This window comes from Periplaneta americana, chromosome 14 (assembly GCF_040183065.1).
Source record: "Periplaneta americana isolate PAMFEO1 chromosome 14, P.americana_PAMFEO1_priV1, whole genome shotgun sequence".
Lineage (NCBI taxonomy): Eukaryota > Metazoa > Arthropoda > Insecta > Blattodea > Blattidae > Periplaneta > Periplaneta americana.
This window is the reverse complement of record NC_091130.1, coordinates 83,454,908-83,467,094: the sequence shown is the minus strand read 5'-3', so window position 1 is coordinate 83,467,094 and position 12,187 is coordinate 83,454,908. Positions and strand designations below refer to the sequence as shown.

The 12,187-nt window shown below is 35.3% G+C and overlaps 1 protein-coding gene across 1 annotated transcript in view; it reads left to right on the top strand.

The window, feature by feature from the left end:
* Positions 1-1,946: 1,946 nt before the first annotated feature.
* Positions 1,947-12,187, top strand: part of LOC138713519 (uncharacterized) — a 37,462-nt gene continuing 27,221 nt past the window's right edge. The window contains exon 1 of the mRNA XM_069845689.1: positions 1,947-2,093. Within this exon, the coding sequence (XP_069701790.1) occupies positions 2,067-2,093 (27 nt within the window). The 5' untranslated portion in view covers positions 1,947-2,066. The remainder of the gene's footprint in view (positions 2,094-12,187) is intronic.

Below are 12,187 nucleotides of genomic sequence, written 5' to 3'. Positions count from 1 at the left end.
AATCATGCGACTTACATTTTCATCCATACAGAATTTAGGAGGTACATCAGTTAAAACATCGAAGTATTCTAACCGAAGGACCTTTTATGAGGACATTTTAAATCTGATGGATGCAGATGAAGACTTCATTCACACTTTGTGAATGTCTGACGGAGCACATTTCCATTTCAGTGGTAGTCACTTGAAAGGACGTACTTTTCAAGAAATAAATGATAGATTATGTACTTAATGATTTCATGTACGTCATTTTGAAAAAAATAAATTCTTGAGTCAATAACCAACTAGTCTAATTGAAGGGTTCAGAGCCATAGCGGGCCAAGCGCCATTTACTAAAAACGGAGAAAGCAAGGTATAAAGTTAACTGAATACCATAGTTTAATTAAGATTGACATGTCATTTAGTTTTAATGTGCATACTTTATATTACTTGCTATATGTTTCGTTAAATTATGGTAATCACTTAATTTTAGCACTTGTTTTCTTCGTTTTTAATATATGGCGCTTGACCCACTATGGCTCTGAACCCTTCAATTATAATAGCCCTTTCCTCTGCCGGACCCTGTGCTATACCAATTCAATAGATGCACTCCTTAGTAACAGAAAGTTCTAAATTTGTACATCGGATGGTGTCAGTGAACTCGCTCTTTTCCATCCAACGACTAATATAATACATGCACAAGCATGCAGAAGCCCCCAGAATTTGGTTAATGGAACAGAGAGCATGAAAGGTCGAAAATGTTTCCATTGTAAGATTTAGACTATTCGGACTAAGTTGATATTTTCTTCACTCGGTTACATGATTTAAGGATCTAAATTTATTATATTTGAGATTTCTAGAACAGTATTATGTGTACCAAGTGTGAAAATAATCAGGTCATGGGTATAAAATATACAATGAACCATATCTCTCATGTATAACCTTTCTTTTCTGTTTGGAAGTTTTTTTGAAATTAATTTCACAATTTATTTTCCTAAGAGACCGAAATTATTTTCGTCCATTAAGTGTTGAAGTAATTTTTTCAGTCCATGAATTTTATTAGTACTATAATCTGAATTTAATTTCGGACTGACAAACATTAAATTATTTCCAGTAACTAGATATCAATAAGATGGATGTCTTCACAGTAGCACTAAACTAACAAATGACTGCCCATTATGCGTGCACCTTGCCTTTATATCAGCAACTTATTGGCATTAGAGTGCAGAAAACGAAATCAGACTTTTTTTTCCTTGGAAGATTTAATGACCAAGAGATAACTTCCGTTGGTGAAAGTTCGGGAAGGGCATGTGACAGATAATTTAAATTTTAAATCAATCAAGATCACTTTCCATTGACTGACTACAGAATCGCGTTAACACCATTAAACCAGACCAATTTGTACATAGTATCTTCGCTGAAAACATACGGGATCTCGGCACAGCATAGTCTCGTATATACAGTCACGAAGCTCAATACGTAGGTAATATGCATCCATAGATAGTTGCTAACCACTAGGATTACAGATACAGATAATGTAAAATACTAACGACACAGTCTATTGTTCCTAGTACTCTCAACAACTCAAGCTTTGTGACTGTACATACTAGACTGTGCTACAAGCTTGATAAACTCACGGATAAATATCAAATAATCAAGCCTGTATTTCATATAGATTTATGGGACATAAAGAAAAAAATCAAATTATCCTGAACATATGCAACGTTATGAAAAGGATGTTTGTGGATGAGGTAGTACATGACTACTAGCGTGGGAACTCTTAGAAGAGATTCGCCGTATGTGACATATTTCCGTGCTTAAAGTGGAATTCCAAAGAGAACCGTTTTGAATTCACGATGCAGTAATATGCTGGCAACTAGGAAAAAAGAAGGCTTATGTATTATCCGTAAGTTCAATGGAACAGGAAGTGAGATTGTCCAAACAAGACAGATGTGCTGGGAAAAAAAGAGAAAAAGGAAGCTAGATAAGTGAAGCTGGCTAGCATCAAACAGACCACGGGTTATAAGCGGGAGACGGTATGAGATGTCTGCATTCTGCGAGACACTGCTTCAACACCAGGAGTCAGCGCCATGGAGGTTGGAACCAGAATTTCTCAGGTGCGATATAGTCTTGTTAAAATAGTGCCACTTGTTGTGCATGTTAAAGTTCTGATTCAATTTATCACACTGCGAGGCACAACGCTTCAGGGAATGGTCAAGTTCCCTGAAGGGAGTACTCAGGTTCTCTAGGTGTATTTATTATGCTTACTTATACCAATTCACAGCTATCTGTAACCAATAGTAATAGGATCGATTATCCGGCATTCTAGATTAACTCGTCTCGGATAAGTCTATTTTTCCTTTGACTTGATCTTGGAATTTTAAAAGGAAAATTAGGGCGATACATTAAATTGGGGTGATGCAATAAACTCGCAATGGCACAGATTGAAATACAGATGATATAAAATTGTTCTTTTTCTGAAACTGTCTCTTTCATTCGGTCCATCTGAAATACCAGTTTCAAATAACAGCTTGGCATTTATGACGTAACACGATATTGGGAAATGAACTGTGTACAGCATTCAAGAGCAATATGATGTAATGCAAACAAACTTCCCCTAAAATAGGGATTGCCCTGAAGACCAAAGTATACCAAATATACAATTATTAGTAAATACGTACTATTTTATGAAAATGTTTTAGTGACAAATATAATATATTATTACTGTGTTATTAATTTACTTTATTTATGTGATTTCTCAAAAGATAGATTTAATATTTTAGAGCTATCAAAAAAACAGTCTCGGCCAAAGAGGATTCAAGATTGAACTCTTTGCAGAAATTAATACATTTTTTTGTAATCGTGCCTCTAGCACCCACTAATAACCCAATAATTTCAATAGATTGTCACTTATGCATATGTAAATAATAAGGAACAATTGGACCATAAATTTGATTCTTCTCTTTGTTGACATCTTCCGGTTGAGTTGTATTCAATTCGAAGCGGATAGTAGGATCTATTATATAGCCTGTTGTGTTGTTAAAGACTAATGTATCAACCCGCCGACTGCTTCCTGTTTCCGATAGACCATGGATTTCTTCATAGGTGGTATATATCCCTTGTCGCGAAGAGCTTGAGCGATTGCGGATCTGATTTTGTGATGCCTGGCGTTGCGTAATGTTTCACCAGGCGGGCAAGATCCAAGAACGTGGGCGAGAGTTTCTATCTCTACTGATGCCACAGTATTACAAATCGTCCAATGGCTGTCATACTTGTCATTACATTCGAGGTTCCGGGTTCAAAAACTGTAGAGGGCAATGAATTCCTAAGGGTGATAGAATTCCATAATAGAAGTAGTATTTATTTAATCTGGTAGAGATAAGGCCATCACGCCTTCTCTTCCCCTCCACCAGGGACTTCTGTGGGAAAGAACCCGATCCCTGAGTGGAAAAATTGTCTGCCATTTATTGTATAGAGTGTCCCAACAATAATGCCGGATTTAATAATGTGAATAAATGCAACAATAACAGATAACAAAGTAGATAAGAATGCCGAAAATCCAACAATAACAAAATATTGTTGGGACATTTCGCCATTGTCTTGTTGTTGGTTTGGCGGCACTGTTATCTATTCTGTTATCTGTGGTGAACACTCAAAAACAATTATATTAAGCCAACGTTAATTGTCCATTCTTTGCACATGGCGCTACCACTTAAACGTTTCATTTCCAATATTTACAACATATTTTTTGACATTCATTTTTTTTCCAGAGAAATTCATTTTTTACTTTATACAGCTGACGGTTTCTCATAAGGTTGTCAAAGTCAAATATCGCAATTTTATTTATTTATTTATTTATTTATTTATTTATTTATTTATTTATTTATTTATTTATTTATTGTCATCAGTCAAGGGCCAAATTTCACTTCCATAAAACAGAATAATTTGCATAATACTCTTATAAATTTATTATTTTTTTTACGTGAAACGTTTTTCTGGGTACTACCTCTCGAGAGCCATCAGCGTAGCTCAGGCGGTAGCTCGTTTGCCTGCTGATCCGAAGTTTAACTCGGACGTGGGTTCGATTTTCGCTTGGTCTGATTACCTGGTTTGATTTTTCCGAGGTTTTCTCAACCCTAAGACCAATGTCGGGTAATCTACGGCGAATCCTCGGTCTCATCTCGTCAAAAACCATCTCACTATCACCAATTCCACCTACGATAAATAACCTAGTAACAGGTACAGTGCGTTAACTAACTAATTAAAATAAGTTTGTGAAGCACTCACAACATAACAAGGGGGAAATAAGCATTACATCCCTTTGTCAATGCAGTAAAGTTGTTAGACTTCCTAATGACAGGAAATAACGATACGTCTTAATATATTTTATATTTATTTTAAAACAGTAAAGGAATAAATCATTCCTTAGCAGTTCCTCTAATGATAGTAGAAAAAATCATAATCGTACGGATAATATTTATTGAGTAAAAGAGTGTTAACATTTAGGGGAAAATTATTTCTTTTTCCAGGAAAAGTATTCATTTGGGATTGATATGGTATTAGAATCTTCTGTTACGCTCTATCCAAGGTATAAACTATTAAAATCTGCATAGTCATATTACTTCCACCCTTCATATTCTCTTCATATGAAGCAACATTCCGATATTAGTCTCAGCTCCCAAAACATTTTTCACTGTGATTCACTTAAAGTATATCGCAAATGTCTATATTACTTTGATATTGCAGAACTCGCGATTACAAATCAAACGGGTGATAGCACAGGTTTGTAACTCCTATTGATGCCGAGATATTACTGAGAGAGGTCGCGCGGCGCAGCTAATTGCACTTAGCGAGGGAACGTATGTCCGACCGAGTGGTTATGTCGCAAGATCGGCGAAACGGAAGAAGTCACGTGACAGTTACTTACTTACAGGGTCATTTTCTTTAAATTATTTTTAACAGTTGTATAATATTACGTAGACTTCCAGTTCCGAACAGCAAGAGCCTAACACAGAAAAGTCAGCAAAAACGGGTGGAGGAAATCGAGATGCGACATACCCACTCGGTCGGAAAGTAACATCATTAGGCATGGTCACACAAGTTAGGGTACATCGGTTCATGGTCTAACTAGTAAGCATTCGGCTAAGGCTCAGTCTTTTTACACTAATGGCCGGTTTCATCAACCTTCGTTATCATTATAACGTCCCGTTATATAATTTAATGACACGTTAGTCAGTTTTTGTGTTTCACCAAGTATCATTATTGCTAACGCATCTTTAAATTCATCGTTAATTTATTAGGACCTATTCGTAGCGTTAAAACAGTAACGATACGTTAAGAAGTCAACAACATGGCGGACGTAATTATTCGATGATGAAGTTCTTTATTTAGAACTTCAACATAACGACGAACTTATATGTTGCAATAACACTCGGAATAATCATTTTGGAGATTTAAGTGATAAAGAATTCCACGAAAGCTACACATTAGGGAAATAAGTAGTAAGAATGATTCTACAAGAAACTGAATACCGGTATATTGTATAGGTTAGAATACGACAGATAGAAATCACCCATTTAACGCCTCTTCAACAGATTCTTCTCGTTTTAAAATAACGTTGCGGGAAGTTTTGAAATAGTAATTGATGATATGAACGGGGTATCAAAAGCTGTATTGTCTAGATATGTGAATAAATTATTAGACGTACTATCAACATTGCAATAGTCATTATTTCTATAGGCCTAATAAGCTTATAGCTAAATTTTATGTTGTCATAGACAACACAGATTGTGTACATGTTCCAATCGTATATACTGGCAGTAATATAGCCAAAAGGTTCTGCAATAGAAGATCCTATTTTTCCTTCAATATTCCAACAATTTCATAGGCCTATGTAACACTCCGCATAGAAAAATTGTGGCTAAACTAGCGCTGAGGTAGTTTCCTTCGTACTTTGCTTATACACCTTGCACATACGAATCTGTAACAGGTTAGTTTGATTAGTTTAGGTTTTTGTTATGTCTTGCATATACGATCAACTGCATTACCACAAAAAAATCCTTTATAAGTTCAACGATTTTCACTTCTACCTCAGAACTACCTCAACGCTAGTTTATTGAAATTGTAATAGGTTAGAATACGACAGATAGGAATCGCCCACTTAACGCCTCTCCACAGATTCTTCTCGGTTTAAGATAATGTTACGGTCTACACCAGTGGCCGGCAGATGCTGCAGTTGTGACGTAAGAGCCAGTCAGATGGCAAGAGCTTGGGAGAGCGAGCAGTTGAGTCGTATTAATGTTAGCACACACCAGCGCAGTGGCGTCAGTGCAGCAGTAGAACAGGACTGTTGAAAACAAAAAGGATCTATCTACATTTTATAGAAGATTTCCCCAGGCAAGATTCCCTCGATTGCATAGATTTGCTACTAGGATGTTGAGCATATTCGGATCTACGTATGTATGTGAACAGTTCTTTTCTTGTATGAAGATCTGCAAACCACAAGATAGAAACCACCTGTCTGATCTGTACTTGAAACATATTCTTCGCTTGTGTGTTAGCCAGGCTATGACTCCAAATATTGCAAAAATAGTAGGCCTACGCGAGAAAAGAGGAAAAAAAAATCTCGACAAAGCGTTTAGCTTGGGCACGGTAGTGACACAAAGTGATGGTGTGTTTCAAAAGTTGAAATATACTTTGCATACTACTCACCAAGATAGGGCCTATATAGTTTAATCTGTATATTATGTAGAAAAATGTGCGTTAAAACACTTGAACTGTTTTCAAGTTTCCGAGTAGATAAAGATTTGCAGTACTGCTTAAAATATTTATTTATATGTTTGTATGTTTATAGCAGTTTCGGAATTTCATTTATACTCGTATATGCAAACGCTTCTGCAAGTGGCTGTATTATGAGTTTCATATTATTGTAAGTACATTAAATATGATTACAAACCAAAATATTTTGTTACATTGATTTATCAAGGTTTTACAGTTTTGTTTTCGTACAAATGTATTGTAATTGTGCTGTTCCCATACTACCTCAGAAGAATGGATCGCGCTCTGTCAGTGCATAGACGCCGCACCACCACTGTTCAGTTAAATCTTCTCTCCACGCTGTGCTCATTATGCAGAGATTGCCGAGCAAAGAGCAAGGCGGCTACGTCGTATGACGTCACAGAGCACGGAACATGCCGGTCACTGGTCTACACGGATAGCACAACATTCCAAAGGAGGATGCCTTTTAAATGAAAAGGGTACAAAGAGATTTTCTTTTAGGAGACAATGGATACCCCTTAAAATCCAATTTAATGACACCTCTCCTGAATCCTTATACACAAGCATGGCAAAATTGTTACAGGGTACTAATAAATCTACATGAAATACAGTGGAAAAGTAGTATGCAATTTATGGAAGAGGCGATGTCCCGTCCTAAATTTAGGCCTAATATAACTGCTTAGAATGCTTTGTATATAATTAATTGTGGCATCAATTTTTAAACTGTCGACCTTACAATCCGCTAAATTTTCTCACATTTCCTTTAGCAGCTACAATTTAACTGCTCTACATTCCTATTATTTACATTTGGAAGCAGCTGTCTTTTATTTTTTTTAATTGCGGTATGACAACATACTGTATTTAGGAAGATGTTCCTAAAATTACAGCCTCTTGCCCGTTTGCCTATGATTGTTTCCTCATGCCAAACAAAGTCAGCCATGATCATATGTAACCAATGAAATTCGCGATTTCGAAGCCATGGTCGTATGAAAAACAAAACATGCAAGATATAAGTACAAAATCCCCTCGTTAGTAAACGCCTGTTAATTTTAAAGATACGAGGCTTGGTGAAACAGTCAACTTTTAAAGATTCCGTTAAAATTAAACGATCCATTTGTTGACAAGTCGTTGGTGCTGATTTAAAGAAGCTTGGTGAAACCGGCCATAAGACTAAGGATTTGAATTTCTGGCATTTTTTGTTCCAACACGGTCCCCGGAACTGGTGCCCATGCTCTGTGCGGAAAAGACCTATTCTAGGGCAAAAGCCAAGATTCGACACCCAGAAAATTGAAGTATCGATACTGGCACGATGAAATAACTGTTGTAAATCAATTTTATTTCGAATATATCGCTTTCCCACATCATGTTGTCTCAAAATTTATCATATCATTACTTGAATACTTCAGTAACCTCTTATTTGTCCTAAAACTGTCCTAACTGAAATATACATATTATTTTTACACAAAGAAAAATATTTGTCATTAAGAAAGGACGGTATCTGTGGTGTAGAAAGAGTTGCCAGATTAGACGATTTTTCTCAAATTGGGTGACCCGACTAGACATGAGGTGCACAGTTTGCGATAGGAGAATTTTAGGCTGCTTTATGCGAATTGGGCGCTTGTTATTAATGTTGCAAAGTTAATAGATTTTATGAAATACCTATTATAGTTCTATAACCGCTAAACTTCCTTTCGTCGTTATTTTTTTAATTTTATTCAAAAATGTCTATTGCAATGAATTATAACGAGGTGCGGTAATATCGTGACGTTACGGGTAACATTATACAGCAACGGGTACTCTCAAAATCTCGAGGCGTCTCTCACACATCATGTTCTCTTTTTTCTTGTTAATAGTTACGTTATCAAAAGAGAATGCTGACACAACAATGTATGAGTACATAGTGGTTTGCCAAAGTATACTTTAGAAAAAAGAATATACTATTCAGGAGTTAATATTAGTAGGAAATAGCAGATTATAATGACTTTAATTCTATGGTGAAATACAATATGATATTTAATTCAATTGTTTTCTCCCTTATCGCTTGTACATTCCATGTTCCTAGAAGAAATGTCCGTTTACGTAGCAGTGTTCGTCTCTTATTTTCAACATCCGGCTATTTCTTAATAGGTTATTTAGCATTTTATTTTTTTCCGGACAAACAGACAGTTGATCCGCTGTATCAACCTCCAACCTAGAAAACAAGATGATTTTTTTTTATTTTTTAGGTATTTTTTATTTACAGAAAGCATACGATAGCGTGCCATGAACCAAATTACGGGAAACCCTAGAACATTATAAAATAAACGATGCCATTATTCAAGCTATTAAAATCCTATATATCACCTTATACAAAAAATAAAGTGCACATTACAATTTCATCTCGATTTTATGTTACCAAAGGCCTACAACAATGATGTTCCTTTTCACTCACCTTACTTAAAATATACATATATCTTCAAAATGCTCTAGCGGTTTGATAAGAGAAATTTTCACAAATGAGACTATTACTAACAGATGACGATTTATATTCATTGTTACTATTTGCTGTTGATCAATTGGAAATTGCAGAAAAATATAGAGATATGAAATATATGACCAGGAAACTTAGAGGAATGTAGGAAATGGGCTCTGAATACAAATCTTAAGAAAACGCATTACATGGCAATAGGTGCAGATTCAAACGATTTAATTTTAGAAAACGGTAAAGGAAATATAAATTAATTGTGTTAGGAATTAAACTAACTTAAAATGGAAATCATGAAGATGATATAAATGGAAGAATTAACAAAGAGAGATAAGCAATTTCAAAATTAAATATCATTCTCCGGGATAAAGATATCGCAACAAAAACAAAACAAACATACATCGTATAGACATAGAGTATAATGCAATTGTTAAAAGCAGAATATCATATGGCTCAGAAACATGGCATTTGAAGTCAAAGACAGCAACAAAACTACATTCTACAGAGATGGATTTCTGGCGGAGATCTGCAAGAGTACCAAGAAAGGACAAATTTAGAAATGCTGTTATAAGAGAAAAATGAAAGTGCAAGGTTCGATTGTAGACTATAATAAAACAAAACAATTAAGAAGATGACAGAAGATAGATTGCCGAAGAAGGTGTACGAATGGATTCCAACGGGAAAAGGAAGAGAGGAAGACCAAAATTAACATGGACACAAGGAATAATTATAACAATGAAAGGAAATTGGAAGATGGAGCATTGGAGAATGCAGAAGAATGGAGAAAGGGTATAGAATCCTGAAAATGGGTACAGGAAACTGTCCCAGGACAGTGCAAATCCTGATAACAAATAATTAAATAAATAAATTCAATTTTAATTTCAAAGTAGCAGACATTTGTTGACTAAGCTGACAATAGAAATTTCATATCACAACTTGACAAAGAACTCATTAATTCATTATTTAGCTGTAATGAATGCCGTGAAGGTAAAATCCAGGAATAGAATAAATATTCAAATGTGCTCAATTCCCTGCTCATACTGAGTTATATTTATCTGTGCTTAACAAATATTGTGAAAATTTCGAGTCCTCACAGACCTGTATCTTGATCTGTGATGTCTTTCGTTAAGTACGTAGTTTATATAGATGATGGTTTCGTGAAGATGTATTTATTCATCTAACAAGCAAACATTCTGATGAGGGCAGATAAAAAAAGTTAAATTTTTTCTTCCATCATGTTAATAATGTAAAAAGAAGTGCTTTTATCAATTTTGGTCACTCGACCGCAATTACGAGGCCGTCCCGAAAGTGATTTTCCTTGGGGTAGTTTGCAGAAAAAAGCACAATTGCATGAAAAGGTTTTTTGAAACAGATACAGCAATTGTTGCGCTATTTGTCAACATATCCCCCACTGGAATCGAGATATTTTTCATACCATGGGATCAATTTTTGTATCCTTCTGTCGTAGAAGTAATCCGCCTGGAATCGGAACCAGTCTGCACCTCTCTGTCCATCCCATGATATGACAAATACCTCAATTCCGATGGGGAATATGTTGAAAAATAGCTCAACAATTTCTGTGATTGTTCCAATAATTTTTTTCGAATGAAATTGTGTTTTCTTTCTGTTAACAGCCCTTAGCGAACTTATTTTTTTTACAGCCCTCGTAATTGCAGTCGAGTGGTCAAAATGTATATAAGCACTTCTTTTGACATTACAGTATTGACATGGTAGTAGGATATTGTTTATTGCCACAAATAAGAAATGTCTGACAATAAAATGAATAAATTTAATTTTCATTATCATATTTCAGGATTTCGCTCAGCCAAAACTATCCTACGCATTCACATAGATCCCTCTCAGCTAATAATTGCGACAAATTTGTTAGTCGTGCTAAATTGTTATTACAAAAGTATAAATCGAGTGATTTTGGGGGCGACTTCTGGAGATACCTATATTTGGCGGTAAGGTCCTTCATCAATCTGACAACCCTAACCGTAGAAATATTCGCTGAGAAATCGGTCTTTATGTAGATTATCTTTGTATATTAGCAGAATCGTCGAACGATTTCCGTAAGCAAAAAGTCAATGAACGCAGCTTTCGAGAGTTGTTGGCGGAAATACCGCACTATGAACTTGACCCACCAGTCCGCCCGGTGTAACCGGTCTTAATCTAATTAAACTACTGTCATAATAACATATTATTTAACTAATATTAATAACAGTAATAGTAATCATTATTATTTCATTTTAATACAATTTAATTTTTATACATGATTTCGTACACAACAAATTCTAATGAAAATTGAATGCCGTAATAAATGCGCAATTCAGACGTTATATTTAATACATGTTACGAAAGTTCAGTCACGGACAACATACATAATGCTGCTTAAATCAAGATAACATCGTCAAAATAATGCAATCCGTTTCATTTCGGGATACAAGGATAGGTATATTATGACATCTAAATTCATACACAATTGAGGTACGGCATTTTCTGATATCAACAATAGCATTCTCATTTCAACACAGAGATGTCAATTTTCTGCGTTAAGCTCTTAGAAGATTACATTGCAGTGATAAACAAGTTTCAACATTTATTCATGGTTTCAGTACACGAAGACGAAAGGCGTAGGCATGCTGGGCGTGAACGCTTATGTATTCGAACGCTGTGACACACGCCCAAAAATAAACGGTGTATTAAAGTAATAACGCAGCCCACGTTTAATAAGAAACAAACTTACCAAAGGACCTCAATTATTGTTATGAAATATAGTACTTAATTTCAGAAGAGACAGACTACCTATTATAAAAATAAAATTTATGTGGTAATTAAAAAGACATGGCAACATATGCCAAATTACAATCACAATTTCCTTTAGAAATTAAGATTGTTGCATGGCAGCGAAGTTTGTATTCTGAGGAAAACGGGTGAACAGAAACTACTAGCAAAATCGCATAGATGAGA